At 39.5% G+C, this 22,657-nt stretch overlaps 1 protein-coding gene across 5 annotated transcripts in view; it reads right to left on the bottom strand.

The window, feature by feature from the left end:
• suco (SUN domain containing ossification factor) overlaps positions 1–22,657 on the bottom strand; it is a 36,766-nt gene that overhangs the window by 12,371 nt on the left and 1,738 nt on the right. For 3 of the 5 annotated variants that reach the window (XM_030132151.1, XM_030132153.1, XM_030132155.1), the window contains exons 2-12: positions 8,501–8,621; positions 6,338–6,439; positions 5,746–6,080; positions 4,816–4,956; positions 4,288–4,471; positions 3,553–3,555; positions 2,786–2,897; positions 2,166–2,293; positions 1,901–1,968; positions 1,692–1,799; positions 792–897 (exon numbers count right to left, since the gene is read on the bottom strand). In XM_030132151.1, coding sequence (XP_029988011.1) covers positions 792–897; positions 1,692–1,799; positions 1,901–1,968; positions 2,166–2,293; positions 2,786–2,897; positions 3,553–3,555; positions 4,288–4,471; positions 4,816–4,956; positions 5,746–6,080; positions 6,338–6,439; positions 8,501–8,621 — 1,408 coding nt within the window. The remainder of the gene's footprint in view (positions 1–791; positions 898–1,691; positions 1,800–1,900; positions 1,969–2,165; positions 2,294–2,785; positions 2,898–3,552; positions 3,556–4,287; positions 4,472–4,815; positions 4,957–5,745; positions 6,081–6,337; positions 6,440–8,500; positions 8,622–22,657) is intronic. The other 2 variants (XM_030132154.1, XM_030132152.1) reach the window with 2 other exon arrangements.

Raw genomic sequence — 22,657 nt, forward strand, 5'->3', positions numbered from 1 at the left:
TCCTTAAATATTCAAGGCAGAATCAGTTTATGTAACAATACAATTATCTGGTAACAGAGCTCATGAATTCAGTAAGCACCCACACATAACACCCACACTCATCACATAAAAATGATAATCATCAGAGTATTAATCAACTGTTTAACAGATTTACACTGGGAATATTTAGAAAGTGACACTGAATGTGTGAAGGAAGAAAAGCACTAGCACTTTGTATTCACTACATCAGCACATCTTCAAATAAACCTTTATTAAATTCTATAGTGACACACTTCTTAAGAAGACCTAAAACTACACAAGAGCAGACGCAAATGTTATAATCTGAATGGACAATTATTTACGCACAGATGTCAGTGATTTAATCCAGTGTAACCTCCATTTACTGATTTCATTTCCTCTAAAAAACAGCCTTGCCCACATGAAGACAGAGTTGGACAAACATGACCCTCTGCACTGTCACACCCGACTCTTAAATGTACTCGATCCTGTAGTTACGTGTATCCTTTTTGTACTATGTATAAGTGGAACACATTCATTAAACACACCCTGACTGTCATTCAGTCAGTCACATAAGGTCAAAGAAGTAGTTCGAGGCAGCTCTAATGGCACTAGTAACTTACCATGAAGTCATGAGAGTGTCCCCTGACCTTAAATGCAATCTCAGCCCATATGTATGAATGTGTCCGAGTATGTATTTATGTACTATGAAGTGTGAAAGATTAGAAGAATGAATGAAATATTTGTCTATTCATTCTTTCCTTCCGGCAGTGACAAACAGAAATAGACTGTACCTTCACATATTTAGCATAAAGCTGCTCATCCAGTGGGAAACTCTGAACTATGCGCTCATCACGCGCATGGAAAGTACCCAGCTTCACCCATTTGTTGGTAGGATATCTGCAAGAGTAAAAGAAAACACATTTGTACCTTAAGGTCGTAATAGATGTTAAATTCAATGTTCTCAAAGGCCACCTAATTCAGTACCAAATCCTAACACAGTGGAATTTACACGGTGTGGTTGATAGCAGCACTAGAAATGAATTGTAATCGCAACATCCATATTAAAAGATACCAACTCTGGTTGCACTAAAGTTAGAGCTGATATTACAGAAAGATGTGAACCAGGTCAGGGACTGACACACGAGTATCAGCCCATTTTTATAGTTTCACAAAATGAGTGACTCCTTTTAGAGACGAATCCTTTGCAGTCCATACAAAATAAAAATCAACAAGCATTAAATAATAAATGAAAGGGTGACACTTGGTTACACACTAAGGTTTTGACTGTTTTCGAAGTGTGTTCATGTGAAGCCAATATTTAGGAAAAACTGTTGGTTTCTCCACATGTTAAAGTTAATTACAGATTTTACAGAATTACAGATATTAACTACAGCTGAAAGAGCCAAAATGCATTAAGAATTATCCCATCTTCCTAATTTCTCACAGAATAAAGGATGGGCTTTTATGGTACACTGTGATCCCAACTGCATGCACAAAAGCATATTGATCTAATGCCTCTTTTAATGATTTATATGGCTGAAAATAGTATTGGTAAAGAGGATTCTGTGTATAAACCCCATACTGCACTTCATTGAAAACACTCCTTAAATATAATAATATGCCCTTAGTTTTTGCTACCACCTTCACAGGGCCGGTTTACATATGTGTGAAAATTACTGAGTACACAGTACCTGTCACTGATGGAAACTAAAAAATCTTTAGGGGTAGATGAAAAGAGCTCGAAGTTAGCAATATCCAGCTGCTTGACTTGAATAGGCTCACACAGTTCGATGACAAACCTGAAAAAAAGGTACACAAAAAATATAAAAATACTTCAAACATTCATTTCTTCCAATCAGAATTTGTCACGTACAAAATGCAGCACTGACACTGTACTCACCATATTTTGTTGCTGCAAGGATTTAACATGTAAAGGTCCATATTCTCCATGAGAATAGCTGAAGTGCTCTGAAATACAAAAAATGAGAAAGAAGTAAGGATCAACCTTCATTATCATCATAACTTATCTTTTAACTTTGTAAAGTTTATGTAACTGAAAAGATAGTTCTTGTCTGTCAAAAATGTGTGACATTATTGACGCACATGCCCTAAGCTGAGTGAGTTTGTGTGTTGACAACATGAGATGGGGCTGGTGTGTGTTTAACCTTGGCCTCATTGTTGGCAGAGAGTATCTTGGCACCACACTCCACAGAGGCGTAGTTATTCTTGAAGTTTTTCTGAACCTTTTTCACTGAATGCAGGCTGCCGCTGGCTGAGGTATGGAGAGACTGACCTGTAGAGACAGTGTAACAGAGGTCCATTAGAGATGCTGGAAAAAGAGAGAGTTGCCCAAGAGGAACAGAGGCAATGTTATGCAACACACAAACACATGCTCTGCTGATCACTGCACATAGTGTGCAAAGGAAGAGAAGAGAGGGGGTAATGGGTAGAAAGATAGGCACAAACAGAACATTAGGAAGGAAGCAAAAAAGGAAAGAGGAAGACAAAAATGCTAGTGACAACTACTAAACAAAGCCCAGAGAAGAAACTAAACCAGATGAGATGTGAAGGACTGTTGCTTTTAGAGGCAATGCCAGAAACGACAGCAGGGTCTGTCCATGAATTGTGATAAATGGGGTTAATGTATTCTTTAATTAATGCAGATTTGTGAAGCCTTGAAGCCAGGAACTGAATTTAAAAGCAGAGGTTCCCGGAACAACACTTCGGTTGTGATCCCCCCCCCCATTTGTGCAGGAGTTTTAATGCGTGTTTTGAGTGCACTCACTTTTCTCCTTCTCAACTTCCATGACTTGTTTCTTCCACTCGTCAAAGGTTGGGATGTCTTCTTTGCTGGGTACCGAGGGATCTGTCTCCCTGGTGACACTGGCATCTCCTGCCTGAAACACACCAACAGTCAGACATACGAATAATACTGTACAGGATGCTAATACATACAATGTTAAGAATATGTTTAATACTATATTAAATTTATGCTCCTTACTATGACAATACTGATGCATACTGCATGGATGTTATTAGCTTAATGAACAGTGTGAACTACAATAATAAAAAGACTCCCATCCACAGTTCGTCGTAGTCAGCTAGCCACTGGCGACTAAAGCATTGAGATGCATTGGGCTGTGAATAATATTTTGATGGATTACATAAGCACGCTCTTTTGGACCTCACAAGAGAGTCTGATCCTAAAAATCCACCAACTCAGACAGCCTCTTATGTAAACAACCCAACAGGCCCAGCAGCAGTGATTACCAGCCACATACAGATTAGCCACTAGATGTGAGCTCCAAAACAACAGAATACTGGATAAACACACACACACAGTCTCCCTGAAATCAGGTCATCATTTATTGTCCTTCAACCCATCAAACACATTTTTACCAACTAATCTACAAGACTTTTCAATGCCTAAAAACCCATACACTGGAGCCTGGTGTCTAGCTCTTTTAGCATGATAAGCTAGTGATGTTTGAATGGTCCGAGTTTCAACCATTTTACTATATAGTCCACATTTTGTACATTTCAAGTGCTGACCTTCTTCAAGGGATAGTTTACTTTGAAGAGAACTCACACATAAAAATCTGTATTTTACTGGCATTGCACAAATGTAGAATGACTCAGGTTGGAGTCCTGCATTACCAAACAGAAGAAAAATGATAATATCCATGCAACTCATATAGCAGAGCATGGTTTAGCCAAAAAAGATTTTTCTTCTTCTTTCACATATACAGTCGCGGAAAAAATTATTAGACCACCCTTGTTTTCTTCAATTTCCTGTTCATTTTAATGCCTGGTACAACTGAAGGAATATTTGTTTGGACAAATATAATGATAACAAAAATAGCTCATAAGGGTTTAATTTAAGAGCTGATATCAAACAATTTTCCACGGTTTTCTTGATAAAAACCAAAATCACTGAAGTTCTTACAGTTCTTCAACAGCTATGGCATTGTACTGCCAAAGCAGTGCGTTTAGGCATTCCGTATTTTCTTTTCTGTCTGTTTTAGTCACATGACACACACAGGAGTTAGTACTTGATTGCATAACCATTGTTTTTGATGACTTTTGATGGTCTAATAATTTTTTTCCATGACTGTAATCTAGTACACTATTATATAGTTATCTGTCAAGCAAATTTCCATGAGTATTCCAAAACTTTCAGGGTTTACCTAAATCAGCACTGTCTTTTTAGTCGAAAGGACTGGATTGAAATTACTGAAGGAGCCTTTTCTTTTTTTTTTTTTTAACTGATGCATATCAGATGCTGACCTTCTGATCTTGGTGGTGGGAGGCATTGGCCTCCCGGTCCAAATCAGCCAGCCCCTTCTTTGGCTCCTGCAGTTGCTGCTGCTGTTCCTGGTCCACATGGCCTGGAGTGGATTGGATGTCTATTTTGGTACCAGAGGTCTGGCTCTGGTCTGACCACTGGTCCTCTATGCCAGCTTCATCCACACTATATCACAGACACAAGGCCAAGAGGATAGAGAGGGAGGAGAAGTTGGAAATGGAGAGGGAAGGAACAGGGATAAAAGAAGCATGAAGAGTATAATTGAGATTGCTGTAATGTGTGGCAAATATATAAACAGAGAAAAATATTAAATTCATTTGTCAGTACTGAAACTCCTTGTTTGTGAGCAGGCAAAACACTTGAAAAAGGAAATTAAAAATAAAAAACAAGGAGAGGTAAGTGAAGAGCAAGGCCAGCGGTCGATGGTTGCGCACAGCAGAGAGGTGTAGCTTGTACCTTGGTTTACCTGTCTCTGTGCTTTGATTGGCTTCTTGGGGTTAGAAACTCACCTGAAGACAGGGCTGCCAAAAGGGGAGTTTTCACAGGTTGCCAGTTCGGGGGGAACGACCCCGCACTGTGAGTCAGAGTGCTCAGCAAAGACAAAGCTGTCTACTGGGAGTTCATCTCCTTCACTGGCAACCCACACTGCACTGAGGGAAAGAAAGGACATGGCGTTTACCACACCTCCTCACACTGGGGAGGGTAGAGAGAAAGATGGGACAGGGCAGAGGGGACATAGAGGGTAGGAAGAGCAGTAGAGAAAGAAGGAAGAGAATAGAGGGGGAGAAAGAGAGGGACAACAGAGGGAAAGTTTTCCAGCTGGTAGGGCAGTTAATGTGAAGGTCCTAAAAATGTCCCAAAGTTGCAAAAAGTCTGGAGAAAGAAGCTGAAAAAGTGGCTGTGGATTGATCTTCTTGAGAGTTCCAAGCAGAAATATCTGGAATTGTCTTGGTCAAAGTCCAACGTCCACACAGGTGATTTTCCACAAGTTCCAGGCCCATTTGGAAACAGTTTCACTGTACATGTGCAGTACTGCCTTGATAACCTCCAGTTCCATGAAAAGTGTTTGGAAATATCCATTTCAGAACAGGTCTCCTTGAGGTTCAGCTATGCTTTGCGATCAGTCATTTAGAGTGGTGAATATTAAAAAAAAAAAGTCACAAAAATAAAATCAAACAAAAAAAAACTGAAGAAAACAAAAGTTAAACAACAAAATAATGCATGTGACAAAAGACAGTGTGCAATGTTTGACATGGAAAACTAATATTTACACTTTACACATTTACTGCATTAAAAGGAACTGAAGTTGGCTTTAATCATCATAAAACTATTTCTTATTTAGGATTATTGTAGTTACCAATGTGATTTTCTGAGGTTAAAGCCAACTTCTACTATCAGAGACACAGGTCCCTGTAGCGAGGAAGTGAATCTGAGCTTACCTTGGTTGAGCCGGGCTGCCAGTCTGTGAGGTAGGTGCGTTTTCAGCTTCATGTGGAGTTATAGCTTGGTTTGAGTCCAGGCTGGGATTCGCAGCAGGGGCATCACTGGAGATCTCTGCTGGGGTTGCAGCATCTGCAGACAACTGGTCCTGTGCTAGAACTGGTTCTGGAGTGGAGGACCTTGGAGCCTCCTGGTTCTGGTCCTGGGTGTCAGTCTGTGCATCCACATCCTCCTGGAAGTCTGGGTGGAATTCTGGCTCAGGAGGAACAGGTACAGTATCTGACTCTTGGTCAGGTTTTGTTTCCTCCACCTCAGCTTCCTGTGGATTCACAGTCTGGAGAAAGAAAACACAAAACCTAGCCTTTCAAACTCTTGAGCCGAGTGAAACAAAACCAATTTAGTCAATACATCCATATTTTTTATTATTTTTTATTTTATTATTATTATATTACAGATTAGTCTTGCACATTAACTTTGTCAACCAAAGAAAAATGTGTCCTTATTTTCACTTGTGTTGAACATTCAGGCTTCACAATTCAATAGATATATTGCTTCTTACTCTTGTCATAATTTATATTTATCTGTTCCTACCTGTTCTTGGTGTACATTGCGTGTTGCCAGGTTCTCTAGTGCTGCTCTCTCTGTCTCCAGTCCCACATCGTAGGATGTGTGTGTTGTCCATTCATCCTCCACCTATAAAATAAAAGAATGTCACAGTGGTACATCATTATACAGCCAAAAACCTTAAATGATAACAGAAAATACAGACAATGATGACACTATTTCTTTTGTTTAGATTTTTTTTTTTTTTTTTTTTTTTTTAAATCAAAATGTCACAAGATAAAGGACTTTCCACCTGAAGTTGTGAAAAAGTCTTTTGTTGACAGACAAAGACGGTGTTATAAGGCCAGTGACAGACTGCCAGGCCTGTTGAACTGCCCTGGCATGCCTGTTTGTTGCTGGACCACAGACAATGATTTCCCTTCTTCTGTGTTTACACATGCATACCACTACTCACACAGCCCTGAATTATCACTCATTCTGATTCACATACACACGCTTTGTAAGGACCATTCATAATTTCCCTAGAGCCACTTCTGAGCCTCTATCAGCTTCTAAAAGTCTATCGTTTGTTAAAAGAACCTCTCCTCTCTGCATTCTGAAAGGACAGACATCCACAGCTTGATGCAACACAGACTACATTCTAAGATTATTCAATCACTGAAACCTTATTCCTGCTGAAAAAGACTAGGACAGATTTATGACCATTGAACTCTGACCCCGTACGACATGTCCTAACATATATCAGCACCACCTCAATGACTCATCAGGCAGGTACCCTATAGTCTCTGTCTGTGATGTGTAACTGGACTCGTACAATGATTGCTCGGCTAGAGGTAACCTTAATGTTCAAGTACTTGTGACTGCTTCACCTCTTTGTGAGTGTTCTTTACACAGGGCCAACCATGACAGCACAGACGTCTGCTGTAAAGGCCATGAGGTAAAAGGCAAAAACAACTGATAGGCCTTTTATTTCAATAACTCATATCTTTGTAGGTTCACCGTTCGACCCCCCACAGGCTGTGACCCCTGTGGTCAACATCTCCCATGATCATTCACACTGAATCTCTACAGCTACACTATATGCCTCCTACTATTCCACAAGGGTTAGTGTGTCACCAGAGTGCATGACCTGACTCCCACCACTACCACACTGGTGTCCTGCTAACTCATACATTTCACTGTATGCACTGAGTCTAATAATATTCATGTTGTTGATTTATCCAATAAAATTAATTATACAAGCCCAACATTTCTTTTACGCATCTACTGAACAAGTTAAAATTGTTTATATGATGAGGGTTATAGGGTTCCTACAGGTTTCTACAAGTTAAATTTAAGACTTTTTAAGACCTTCTTGAGGCTACTTACAACAGAATTTAACGCCTATTTCACAGTCATACTGGTAAAAAGTATTTTGCATGTAGGAAAATGTATTTATTTACTCCAGCGCCTTGATTCCCACCGTTCCCAGTCATTTTCTAATTTCAAAATAAATGGTGGACAGGTGGAAATGAGTAGACTAATGTTACTTTTCTGCAGCTTGGACATTTCCAAGACACATTTATTTATTTAACCAGGCAAGCTAGTTGAGAACTGATTCTCATTTCCAGTAACAACCTGGCCATATTTAAAGACAATACAGCAAACAAGTTTATGGCAACATAAACTAAGACATATATCAAATTTAATACCTTTTAAAGACTTAAAGGTATTAAATGCAGATTTGAAAATTCAAGACTTTTAAGACTTTTTAAGACCCCGCGGGAACCATGTGTTAAAGTGTGTTTATGTACAAGGATTGGAAATTAAGAACCAGTTCCTGCTGAGAGCCAGTTCCAAATCATCTATTTCATGATAATCATGTGCCTTTGAGTTTATCAATTTCTTCTGATGCCTGCATGTTTCTCTGATATTTGAGCATTGCAAAACAAAAACAATGACGTCCCACTCAAGGCTTTTAAGACTGTCTTAAACAATAGGGGCTTAAATTCTAGGAGGCCCATGTACTTTCAGTAAAAACACAGGAGCCTCAGTAGAATCAGAAAGATAGAATCAGACTGAAGAGCAGAAGTGGTAATGACATTGGTATCAATAATACCCTATCCAATCCCACCACCATGTGTTCATAAAAAGCTGTTGTTATTATATAATTGATCTGTAAATATATAAAAGGTATAAGCTTTGACAAACCTTAGGTTGTGTGGAGTCCTGCTCCTGTTCCTGCTTGTGGCCATCAGGGTTTCTGTCCCCAGCAGACTGACCTGGGCCAGACAAGCTCTGCTCTGAACAATACACATATTGACTGGGGTACCTGAAACACAAAGCACATTACCACATTACAATTAGAAGTCTACATGTTAAAAAAGACACATAAATGAAACTCCGGTAAGTGACTATAAGACATCAAGGATGCAGTATTAATATAAAAGACTGTAAGCAGCAGGTGCATTTAACTGAAAGACAAGCAGTACATCAGCCCTGGAGTGAGGTCATTTCCTTGACTCATAGGAAAATCTACTGACACAAGCTCTTAGGATACAAGTAATGCTGAGTATTCAGAGTAAAGATGGAAGTAGGAACATGAATAAATGCACACAAAATGAGGGAAAAGGGGATACTTGATCCTTAAGGAGATAAGAGAAAGTGGTTCATTCTAGTCTTCATTTGGCTGATCATGTGGCTTCCTGTATGCTAAATTATGTATAAGTCTAAAGAATAACCTTAATGCACATTTGAAAATGGTAGGAATCACTTCTGCTTCCAACTGCTTACACTTTACTCCAGTCCAGCCAAATTAACATGAAGAGGAGAGGGCAGAAGCACAGAACAAACCAGTTGAAATGCATTTTAATAATGAATGTCCCTCAAAATTCACTTTATCATATAAATATCAGGACTCTGCAGTGACAGAGACTAAATAATAGATGACAGAGAATCTAAAATAGTTAAGGATGGAAAGATAAGATGAAATAATGCAACAGCATGAGAAAGTGATAAGAAAGTGGAACAAAGATAGAGACATGGGACAGCAAGACATAGCTTGTTCTGAGCCAGGTCCATTATCAGAATGGTTAAAATGATAAATGGAGCAACTGGAGAGTGAAGTTGAACGGTAGCTGCGTTTCAACAGGTTCCCTCTGCTATGATAATCATCGTCATTTCATTTCTCTGAGTCAGTTTGCTTTAGGGCTGTAGGATAAGTCGTCATAACAAAAAGTCAAACAAACCTCGCCACATCAAACAGCATTCTAACAGGTCAATGTTGTTTCCTTGCCGAAAACTCCAAGTGCTGGCATGTGTATTTGTTTAAACACAAGGGTGGGAATAAATTTTAGAAATAACTCATGCAAAATCAGACAAAGTCTGGCGTCAGTGAGTGTCATCTTGACAGCAAAGCCACATAGCTGTGATACAAACACCGTGTGATTCTGAAACTGGAGTTGTTCTCTTCTACCAGGACACATGGACATTCACGTTAGTGCCCTGTCAGCCGGGCTGTCAGGAGGAAGATGAGCAGTGAGCACACATACTCACCATCACACAGAGACAACCATCTGTGCAAGTCAGTGGCCTGTCACTCAAAAGAAAGGAACCATCTGTATTCTATTCATTAAGACCTGACATGAAGGAATGACATGGACAGCAAGAAATTCCTGCCAATATTTGTTTTCACTGACACTTGTGCTGCATGTAAGATCAGATACACGAGTAGATGACATGTACATAAGATAAGGATCAATCCAAATACTACAGCCATATGTACCCACTTCAACATTTACCTTTTTCTCCAGCCAAGAGATGGGACCCTTACAGGAACCCTTACTACATTTTCTGGAGATGCTGCTTTGAAGATGAAAGTGAAAGAGACAGAGAAGTCACTGTTTTTGCCTTTTTAATGATGCTATGTCTAAGGGTATGTTCACACTTGAAATCTAGCCCAGACCAAGGACTCCGAGGTTGAGGTTTCCTTACAATATACATTTGATCTGGTAGGTTTTGGTGTCAAGTTGCACTTTTGTTAGCACAGTGAACAATATTTCATGCCACACCTATGCCCTGTCAGTATTAAATGTACCTTCAGTGGCAGGTCACTGCTTCTGATGTGCTATTTTCTAATGCTCATTGCTAATTCTTATGCTAGGTGCTGTATATGTATTAGGATGGATAAACTGGAAGGAAAGTGAGTTAACAAAAACCTTGAACCTGTACATGACATTTGATTGGTTTATAGTTGTTCACACTGCCACATTGCTAATTTAGCTTCTTTCATCTTCTGTTTTTCTTCTAGTTTTTTGTTCATCTCGTATAACTTCCCAAAATTGGTCTAAATGATCGAAAGTGTCTTTTTACACAGTAACGAAGCAGACATCTTTTGGTCTGTGGTTTGAGGGAGGTTTTCCACCTTCATTATTTGGAATATACTGGTAAGTCCATGAACCCCAGCCAAACATCAAAGTCCTACAATGAAGTCCTTGTCCCGCAATTCTGACATTAACTCAGACACGCTGGCGTTTGAGACCCCTGCTGATATTGACATGTGCACATGTTCCTGAATGTGTTAACACCTCATAACATACACTTTCCCTTAAAGAGAAATAAAGGGCAACAAAGCCAGTGAGCGAAACCTAAGAACCATGCAATGTGCAGCAAACAGGAACCATGGGCTAATACATACCCAGGGCTAAACTTAGATCCATAGCTTAAAACTATGTTGTGTTGCGTTTTAAATTTCACGTGTATGGTCGTCAGCCTCCTTGATAGTGTTCATGGAGGACACTGTTCACATTCATCACTGAAGATGACAGGATGGACACATTTCATAAGACCCCCACAGAAACGAAAGGTCAGCAAACAAGGAGAACAACATGCACTCTACAGAAAATGATTAATTAATTTCTTCAGGTGCGTCATTTAGTTGTCTAATTGAAAATTAGTCAATGCATAGAGGCTCCATTTGTACTTGTTTTGATACTTGTGTCCTAGTCTAAACAAAAATCACAGCATCATTCTATTTATGAAGATGTCTGTAGGGTAAAACTTTGCCTATTATTACTTAAAAAAAACAGCAAAAAAACCCTTTCATTTACTGACAGAGAACACAGTAAATGTTCATGGGTGACAAACAGATACTAGACAATGTTTAGATGAGCTCGACACAGTTTAAACAACCCTCAATAAACATCCGTGATGAAAAATGCAAATCTAATTGACTTCCGCAATGTGACTCATCAAACCAGCCAAGCCTAAGATCGCTATTCAAACACTAAATATTCAAATAGAGTGATAAATATATCTAGCGATCCAAGACCACAAGAACACTATCATAACTCATCCATCTGCAAACCCAAACCTAAATAGAAATGGGTGTGATGGCCCTCATTGACACCAACCTCTCAACATCATCTACCACAAGTGAATGAAAAGACCTGAGTGTTCACATTCCTTCTAAAGAAAAGGGTAAAAGAAAAAAAGTTCCAGGAGGCAATCTAAGAGGGCCTGCTATGGGGGTTGTACTTTGACCTACTTTTTCAATCAAATGCTTATGCAACATTGGGAAAGACAAGCTATGACCTACAAATGTTCAGGAAAAACATAGAAAGAGCAAGTGCCATCATGTACACTCCATAAGAAGTCCAGGTCAATGCTAAACTAATGTAAAAAGAGCCTGAGGAAACATTAATGAGTCAGCAGCCTGCAAATATACTCTCATCATCATTTTCTGTCCCACTTCACAAGCACCAAGGGATTTTAACGAAGCCTTTTCTGTTTCATCTCCCACTAATGGCTACAAAAGGCTCAATCTTTTTGTGATATTCCTCTGGCTGGTCACTGACAATTAAAACTTCTTTTTCCACATATGTGAGTACACACATGGCCAGCCTCCAGGATCTCACAGTTTGAGTAGGGACCCACGTCATAATTTTTGATGAAATCTTTTCACCAAAGTCATCACATGGCCTTTCATAGATTAAGCTGGGAGAAAAATACACAGGGATACAATTAAAAGCAACACAGTAATGCGCAGACACACTGTCTGCAAGCCCTGATAAACTGTCCTTACTTCAGCAAAGCAGCCAAATCCCCTGATATGTCCTGTTGGCTTTAGGACCATTCAGAATCGGCAGACATTATACAGCTCGACCAAATCCACAGTACTGTATTCAGACCAACAGGCTGGAAGGACACACATAAAAATGCAAAAATATTCATCTGCCAACAGCAGGTCAATACTGTAACCAGCTGCATACAAAAAGGGGCCTGATCTGATCTCAGGAAGGATGTTTGCTTGGTAACTGAAAGTTTTCAGACACATGACACATCACATATGTAGCTCAGATCCCTGTATGTGTGTCATTTGATTTTTCTGTCTCACAACCTCATATTGGCCTCATTCTTGTTCTTAGCATGACAGTGCAACATTCACCTGTCCTACATCGGAGAACAGCTTGTTACTGTTCATTATGTAAACTCTCTATCGCATACACCGTGCTAAATAAGCTAGATAACAGAAGGTGATGTACACTTAAGCCCTTATCCTCCTTAATGGTCTTAACAAGACAGATGTAAACGGTGTCACTGTGTCAAGAAACATACCAAAGTCCCTGGATATATGTATACAGATCTTGATCTGAAATTTGATGTGACAGGGAGAGTTCATCTTTCTGGGTCTGTAACTCTCTACGCTGAGGCCGAGGAGTCTCGTGATGCTTTGCATTTAAGATCACATTAGTCTAGATATGCACCGTGTGATGCAGTGAGTGCAGTCAACAGTTTCAGAAAGGCAGATGAAGAACAGTGTTCTGACATAGGAAGATAATTCAAGTTTCCCTTTAAACTGGACAGCCGCCTCACCAAAGCTTCAATCATGTGCTTGGAGAGAGAAAATAAACGTCCGATAAAAAGCTAGACAAATCCAGATGTTTTTTTTCCCAGAGCCACATCTCTGAGAATAAATCATTTAGGCGGGCAGAGGAATGACAGTCAACCAACAAACAGTGCTACACCTTCAGACAAATGACAAAGCAAACAACAGCCACACAGTGAGATAAAGAAAAAGAGCTGAGGAGAGGGAATCCAGGGTCCACGTGGGCAGCAGTGGATTGTGGGGCAGGGAGATGTGCCAGGGCTCGCCAGTAAAAGTAGGGCAGTGCATCTGCCAGACAGACAAAATATGTCACTGTTTGTAGGAGAAGGGAAGGCAGGGCCAAAAAAGGCCAGCCTCAGTGGTCCGAATGTGTTTGTGTGTGTAAGTTTGCATGTGCAATTTCATTTTCCTCTCTGTGGAATATAATGTAGACCAGTATTTTGTTCCAAGGCCTGCTGATCCTCCACAATCCCCTCCTCTGGTCCATCCTCAGGGTATAGTGTCTAAACTGGCAAATAACACTACCTCACAGAAAAACAACACACATGCAGAAACTTGCACACTATCCTACACTGAACCCGATTTAAAACCACCCCACCTATGGGTGTTTTGCAAACTAACGACACACAGACTTTTGATCAGGTGCCTAAAGGCTACAATACTGACTGGTTGGTAGTTGTAACGACAAGTTCCTGAACTGTGTTTGTCTCCCATCCCCCTAAGGAAGATTGTATCTAGAATTCTTGCGAATTGAGGATTAGTGCATTCTCCTTCCATGTAAACTATACTTACAGAAATGTCAAGTCAGAAAGACATAGGTTTGAAGTGATGACATCACCAGTGAAGGTAGTTAACCATTTTCAACAGTTGGATAATGAATAACAGCACAACTGAAACTGAAATCTACTCCAAAGTGTAAATAGTAGAACATCAAATACAAAGTAGTTAAGAAATGTAGGTCTGTGACACATAAAATACTTCAAAATATACACAGGCACTTTTCTCTTGGATGTAGTGTGAATGAACAGACACACCTCTTTTTGGACAATTGCCTGTAGCACTGAAGAAAACGACTGTCACGAAGTCTAATTTTGTCAACTATTGAAATCTGCTGATACCATCTCTACTGACTACATAATGTATATAGTCAGTATATCTTTTCTGCACTTTTACCATTTTGCACCAAAAATGATCAAGTGAATCTGTAAAACAAAAAAAAAAAAGGCTAAACCTACTCTTTTCACATTGCATTGGATGTCTGCTTTCTATTTCAGCGTATCAAACTCAAGAATTCTAAAAACTCTGAGGCGCAGGGAACCCGACAAATCAGGATAAGCTCAACGCACCGTCTTGCACAACACAAAGCCAAAAAAAAAATTCCTGCCAGGCTATTTATGCACCTGGTATTAAGAGTGAAAAATTGGGGATCACAAAAAACACATGCTCATAGGTTTTAGTCCTGCGTGATAGGGAGTGAATTTTCATTAAGCCCACACCTTAGCTTTGCAGCTCTGTTTGCTACTCTACTTCTTCATGAGGTCAGTCAAGGTGTCTATAGTGGTATGCTGTAAGACTGAGTGCTGACTGCTGCTGTACTGCAGAGTAAGTCCATACTGTTTTCCTCCAAGAGACTCCTGACCTAGACCTCTGCTTGGCAACAGGATCTGCACTTACCATGCATCAATTAGGACATCTGTTCTGTACCAAACGAGTGAAGCATCTTGTATTTAAGAGAACCAGCCTCTGTTTGTCCAAAGTGACGTGACACAACAGTTCAAACAGAAACTGGTGATTTGTTATTCTTGTTAAAATTCCATGTTAATGAACACATTGGCACTGGGCAACCAACTCCTGGAAAAAACCACATCCTGCTTCTTCTCAAAGCCACATGATTGAAACGTAAGCTTATCATTTTAGTAAGTCATACACATGCAAACCTTGATAGCATGACAGGATAAAGAGCAAACTATTTTGTCTACACTGGTTTTACTGGCTATTTGTAAAGCTTGTTTGTTTTCCGATTTACAGGGATCTGTCTCTGGCTACACCAGGTCTGTGACTCACAGAAAATCCTTCAAAATGTACACAGGAGTCTTTCTCTAGGATGTGGCGTGAATGAACAGACACACCTCTATTTAGAGGCTTGCCTGTAGCAAGAAACAGAGTCACCAAATGGAAGAAATACTGCTGTTCCTGATACAAAGTATTACACCAGGGTATCTGCAGGTTTGAGGGAGCCTAAATGTATTACTTAAGACATTTTTCATTTATTGTTGACATCTTTAAGACTTTAAATTCTTAAAAATAGCAGAACAATAAGCTTAACAAGTTAAAGGCAATAACTATTGCCTTGAACCAGTCTTAACCATGTTTCAATCCAGATACAATTTCTCTGTGACTAGTGTTTCTGTTACTGAACCCCTCCACCCATATATGATTGTTGGTGGTTCCATACTGTTATGCTAAATTGCTAAAAAAAAAAATAGGGGTGTGACGAGATCTCGTGCCATGAGATCTCGCGAGATTAAATCGTGACAATATTTCTCGTTTAAGTAAAATGCTGTCTCACAGGCACAGGGCAGAAACCTAACAGGTTGTGAGCTATCCAAACTTCTGGGTAGGACATAGGTGAGGAACGTCGCAGTACTTACGGAGAATGCTTATTTTAGTTTTCTTAAAAGTAATGTGAAATATCGTCTCGTTCTCATGAACCCATGTCTCTTCGTGAGCTGAGTGTATGGTCACACCACTACTAAACAATAATTGCAAATTTGATAAATCTTTTACAAAGATTTCCAAAGCAAATATAGCAATATCATTTATTGCATATGTGTAATTTTTAAGACCGTCAAGTGCCAGTTTTACAGGTTATTTATCAATTTTAATTTTCATTTGGATAATAAAATGAAAGCCTTTTTAAGAAACTGTGGACATCTTGTATATATGACTAGAATTTGCATCTGCTTATGTGAAGTTTATGTTACTTATAAGTTCTTTTGTGCCTCTCTCTTGATTTTCTACATCTGCAACGATATGGAATGTTGGATACAATTAGCTCAGAAATTCAGCCTGCTAATACCAACAGACAACACTAATGTCATGTAAGCACACACAAATTTGACAAAGTGAACCTTTATCATCCAGACATCAGAGGGTCTAAGAGTTTTATATCACTCCAACCTCAATAATACAACCACAGAGGCACAGAAATAAGAATTAGTATTTGCGTTTCCCTATATTTACTGTGTATTTATTTAATTTATTCAATCATGGATGTTAGCAAGAACAATTATCACATAACTTGACAGAAGAAACCGTAAAAGAAGTGGAATTAACATGTTTAACTATCTATTCATGCTACATTCATTTGCAGTGGAATTAAACCATATAATCCCTTTGTAATATCACAACAAAAGATTGACAGTCTGTCGTATTATGGTGGCTACAGTAAAGCCAGGACATTAAGCAGTCGTCCCAGTCAGACAGTGATCAAACAGGCTTGGGAATGTGACATCAGGAACACTGACTCGGGACAATGGCGTAGACAAAGGGGCTGAAGGACGCAGCCATGTGACATAATGCAATTTGATAGGAAAAGCCATTTTGCCAGTGTGAGTTAGTATGGGTGGGAGTGGATACAACAATGCACGTGCATTCTTGGTTGGATGTATGCGTCAGCAGGCGCAGCGGGAGAAAACAAGCTCATCAAACATTCAGCTTGGTACACAGTGTACCCATGTGCTCTGACGTGGTGAAACATTTACATTAACCATACTCCCTCCAGTGTAAACAGTGGCCTCCTAACAAGCATGGAAGCACCATTTTTAAAAGGAAACTGGCAGTAAACCTGTGATATTCTGTTACAGCCCACTGATAGCACCTATGCCATCAGCAAAAACAATGAGCCCGTATTGTCCATGTGAGTCTGATGTCAACTACAAATATAATGGTTCTACACTGAGAAATAATGCAAAGAAACCTTCCATTTTAGCAGGAGGATGAAATATGGATAAATACATTTAACAGCAGTGGTGTGACTGTATATGAAGGGTCTACAGAACGTGTCCAATTAGCCTTAGTACACAATGTTCTTTAGGAGCAACATGTGTCAGCTATCAACAAGGGCTGTACATTTTCTGTACATTGCCCTTACTCATATGTACAAAGACATACATAATCATTTGCTGATAACAAATAAATTACAGATAAAGAGGAATGACAGAAATAGACCCCCGGCCCCGACACATGTAGTACAAGCCGAGCAAGTCTGTAGCTGCAAAAGGTAAACAGTTCAAGAGCAGTAAGTGAGAGAGGGGGAGGGGAAGTGAAGGAGATGGAGCATTTTCAGGACGGGGAAAAATGGTGTCTTTCTCTGACAGCAGGAGAGGCAAAGCTACCCCTGGTTTTAGTCAAATAGGAAAACTACAATAACTGGCAAGTCTGTGTCTTCAGATACCTGGAGATATTAACATGGTACGCATGAACGAAAAACCTGGCCCGACATTTTAACTTTCCAAACTTAAAAGGAGCTTTGAGTATAACTAATAACCTTTTCTTGTAATCTTGTTTAATCAATCAGCTTTTCCTTCTTTGACATGCCTTCTTCTAACACATGCAGCAAGACATTACTGATGCAAGTCGCCACCTATAAGGCTTAACAATCTCCACCCTCAGAGCACTATTCACCAGCTCAGTAAACAGTGTCATTCTGTTTCTACCCACTGACATATCCTCAAGCTACTGGCTTGCATTCAACTCTCAATGCAGACCTACTTCTTCCCAGAAATGCATTATGCGAGCAACAGGATCCTGCAAAGAAGTTCCTGATGCCTGAAAAGGGAATAACTGAGTCTGTATAAAATTAAATGAGAGCACGCTTTGAATGCAGTGCCCTATTGAGTGTGTTTAATGACAAACCCACAGTGAGGAATTTTAATAATGCTTGCAAATACAGCTGCAGGGAGAGATGCTAACAAGATCAGTTTGAAATATTGTGCCAACTGAACTCAAGCTGAGGAAGGAAGATGCACTAACACTCAACAAAACTCAACATTTTTTCATCTGGTTAGGTTATTTACCTACAAAATAACAGACAGACTATGCCTAACAAAGAAAGGCTATTGCCACTTTTACACAGAGATCCCAGAAATAAGGTGAGATGGTGATCCCACCTTTTTTCCACCATTGACCGATTTACACAGTCAAGCCATAGGAGTTACAGAGGTGAGACAGGCTGGACTTCTACACAGTGGACCTGCGTTCCAGAATCAAAGGGGTGGGGACGCATCGTATAGTGTGTCATAACTTGTGTGTCAGAAATACCCCAAGCCCCGAGTATAGCATAGCATAGCTAACCTCTCCAGAGTCTTTCACCGTTCCACAAATGTTAGCATGGATAGAATTCTCCACCCAAAGTGAAAATGGCTCACTGATCTCGACATCTCCCCAGTTCGACATCTTTCTGGTCGCACTGATATGTTTATTTACTGCACATGGTCCGTACTCATATTTAAATCCCAACGGCGCAGGGATCGCACACGTAATACGTAATCAAAACGTCACATCTTGGTTGCAGAATTAGGTTCTCCTAGGTTTTCCTTTTATATAGTGTTCTGGAATCATGATTCCACCTTTATCACGGTTCTGTTACTACCTCTAAAGGCATTACAAAGCCGCGATAAAGGTAGGACCAAATGATCCCACCATTTCATTTACACAGACGTCGTTCTGGAATAAAGGTGGCATATTCCTGTAACAGAAGTGCTGTGTAAAAGGGGCTTCTTTTTCCTTCTTTTTTGTAAGATGGTTTTAAGATACCATTGGAAACTCAGACAGGGTCGTTTACACTAATCTTCAATGTTCGGGTGTTACTTTAGTCTGACAATTTTACAAAACTCATGCTGTACAAAGAGTCTGTGTACAACATTTATGGACAGGCAGAAATGCATCAGAAAGACAGGAAGGCTAGCAAGTAGGAGACCACAGTATGGCCAGTGGGCAGGAACAATAGTGTGGTCAGAGTGATAGTCCAGCTCTGTCGCCTCATATAAATCTGCCACTCTGTAATGCTAAACCCTGTCCTGCCACAGAAACACAAAAAATAACCAAAAAAAACAAAACAAAACAGACTTTTTACTTTCACTAAACATTTAGCGACATAGACCAAAGGGAAAATACTATTAAACTTCAAGTCAGTTTAGTGTAATACACTCACTGACCATTGATTAGACCAAGTCTCTCTTATAGTAGCAGTCTGCAACAGCCATGTGTGCATCTAGTTACTGGTCAACTTACTAGGAGTTAATGGACTAACTTGTAACCCAAGTAACCCTTTCGCTGCCAATCAGAGAACAACATAAATAATGAGCTAAAAAAGATCAAGGCCATTTTGGCTGTGTCAGAATAGAGACATTATAAGGAGCCATAGACGGAAAGGCATTATCTGGTTAGTTTTTATTAGAGACAGTCATTCATGAATCAGGATAAGCCTGCTCAACTTGCTGACGAGTAAGACAGAATAGTAACTAACATGTCTAACATAGGGAAAATGTCATGTTTGCTGTGACAGAACACCAAGGCTCTTTGTATTTGGCTTAAAATACCTTCCTAAATTTTGAATTCCTATGTTTATGGTATAGTAACATATTAGAGAACAAAAATAAGCAAAATCTTAGAGATGGGTCAAAAAAGACTGGAAATAAACCACAAACTTTTACTCTTCAACCTTTTTGATGTACTGTATTTATGTGTAGAATTTTATTTTCTCCAGAAGATACATTTGTGCATTGCTTGCACTGCAACATAAAACCATTGTATGTAAAAGACAGCAGATCTAAAAAAACAAACAAACAAACAAACAGACAAAAAACTTACACTGTTATGACGTGATATGGATTATCTGTATATCTATGATTCAGATTCAGATTACTTTATTAATTCCTGATGGCCTTCAAAGTATGACAGTATGAGATAAATAAAACCCATCGGACTGCATTAAAGATACTAAAGGAGCATTCATGACTGGGCAGTTGAAGATGCATTACAAATCAAATACTTGTCATAAACCTTGAAGAATCAAGCAACATGCTGTTAAGGTGGTAATATGCTACACATAAAGTAAATATCCTAACTTCTTTCACTCTTTTAGCTTTCATCCTCAAATTAGATGATCAATGGATAAAATACATGAACAACAGCAGGAGCGAGGGCCTTGTCAAATGAAGCAGAGCAAAGAAGACATGAGACGAAAAGTGTGTGTTTGCATAGAAATTCTGTAAATCACTGAGTCCAGAAGGTATTTTAGAATGTAAGAAGTTACAACAATGGATGAAATGAAGACCTTAAAAGGACCTGAGATGCAGTAAAGTGCTAAAGTTGGCAACACTGTGTCATCCTAAAGCAGGCTTTGTTGCCTTCCATTTAACCTTCATGTTTCAACCTTTGTGAGTCCTCTGTCATGACAGGAACTGCCAAACACTCACAGAGCCTTCTCTGTGCCTCTGTCATTTACACCAAGTGCCCAGTACAGGTGCCAATGAGTGCATACTGAAGAGAAAAACAAGCACTACTATCAGTGACAACAGGCCTCTGGACACCAATGCACGTGGGAAGACAAGGAGGATCTACTTATGTAACAACTGCCCTGAAAAGAGAAGTTTTACAATGTGGGCAGAACACAGTTATTTTAACAAGGCAAAACTCTCTTGCTCTCTAGCTACATGCCATTCCTTTGGTGTACAGTGCTCAAATAACCTATTAGCAACAAAGGACATTATTCAGACACAGGTATACACAGTTAATGTTCTGGAGTCTGTGATCAGTGTGATTGATCACCTCAAATTGAGCAGGAGAGGAAAGCAAATTAAGAAAACAAAGTGCGATAAAGTTTGTGAATGTGGTAGTTTGTTACCTTTATCTTCAAACTCTTTCAGATGTCTATCTCTGAGCTTCCCTTCAGGTAAGCTTATTAAAAAATATACCAGAAGTGGCTGCAATGTAAAACCACCCTTCACAGGCAGGATTACTGCATTTTAAAAGGGAGAGATCACTTTAACCTAGAGATGATAAGGGAAAGAGATGTGGCCAAGCAAAACCTTGGGATGTTCTCTTACTGGATTTTTGTCAGAACAAACAACACAACACCCACTGCTGCATGATTTGCAAGAACATAAACAACACACACACCACAAAAAGCCTAAAGAAATTTAAATTGCCTCACAGGTACATAATTCCATAAAAGCTGAACCTACAGGGTAAAATATATGTGTAAAAAAAAAAAAAAAAACACAAAAAAAAAAACAGGGGTGTCAGCAGATGTAAATTCACAGCACGCTTTAGTTTATCCATACATGTAATGGTCTAGTTATTGTGGTACATTATGACTGTCTGGAAAGTGTCTGCAGTCGAATGGAATACAATATAAAATCCCCAGCTGGTCCACTTGCTGCAGAGTTATCTATAAGTGCTAATCTTGTTACACAATAACAATAATCTTGAAGTGGCTGTGAAACTAATAAGCCTCTGACACAAAGACATGAGATGATGACAAAGCATGGAGCTTCTACTCTTCTGCAGTGGCCATTAGAAATACAATAGGCATTTATTTTTTTCCTATTTTGTAAATTGCTAGTAATTACAAAAACAGAATGGTGTCATGAGATAGAGGGAAAGACCAAATCTAAGAATTAAGGGAGGAGTCTAAATAGGTAGACAACAAACATTTGTGAAGCTGGACATGAAAATGCAGCTTTGTACAAAAGTCTCTGTTCACATGCATGCCTTCTCTTGCGATGACACACTCAACAGCCTAAGCTAGGATACTGTACACGCAGCAGATTCCCATAAAGTGATTGAGTGAAGAGGCAGGAAGACACACAGAGTGTATGTGCTGTTTCTCTGTACTCACTGCAGCATGAACATCTCTAGCTGACAGCAAAAGCTACAGCAGTCTCATGGTAAAACTGAGAGCACGCAACCACGCATGGTCATTTAACTAAAAAGATATAACCTAACTCTGAAACATCAAGATCCAACTAAATTCATTTAAAGCACCTTATGTTATTAAAAGCAGAAGCAGGTAATTAATAATGACAGAATGATGACATTCCACCACAGAGCGCCTTTCAAGGACTTAACAAAGAAAAAAAAAAAAAAAAAAAAAACAGGGGTGCCTTGGCAACTTTTGGATTCCTGCAAGAATTGCAATCCCCCATATCTTTTCCCACTGGGACGTGCGAGAGTTGGCACAGAGGAGTGAGAAGCCGACAGGAGCACGCTAAAAAGGGCTTGCATTAGTAATGAACTCTGTACGTGTTCTTGCATGGTCATTAGTTCGTTTGTGGGAAAGTGAAAAAGTACACCAAGGTTTTAAACAATTAAACCCTGGACACGCAGTGCTGTAATCCTTACTACAATTGTTACCATGGACTGAACACTGTTTCATCACTGGATTTGTTTTCAAGTTGAAACACTATGATGTTGCT

The sequence above is a fragment of the Sphaeramia orbicularis genome, chromosome 4 (genome assembly GCF_902148855.1).
Source record: "Sphaeramia orbicularis chromosome 4, fSphaOr1.1, whole genome shotgun sequence".
Lineage (NCBI taxonomy): Eukaryota > Metazoa > Chordata > Actinopteri > Kurtiformes > Apogonidae > Sphaeramia > Sphaeramia orbicularis.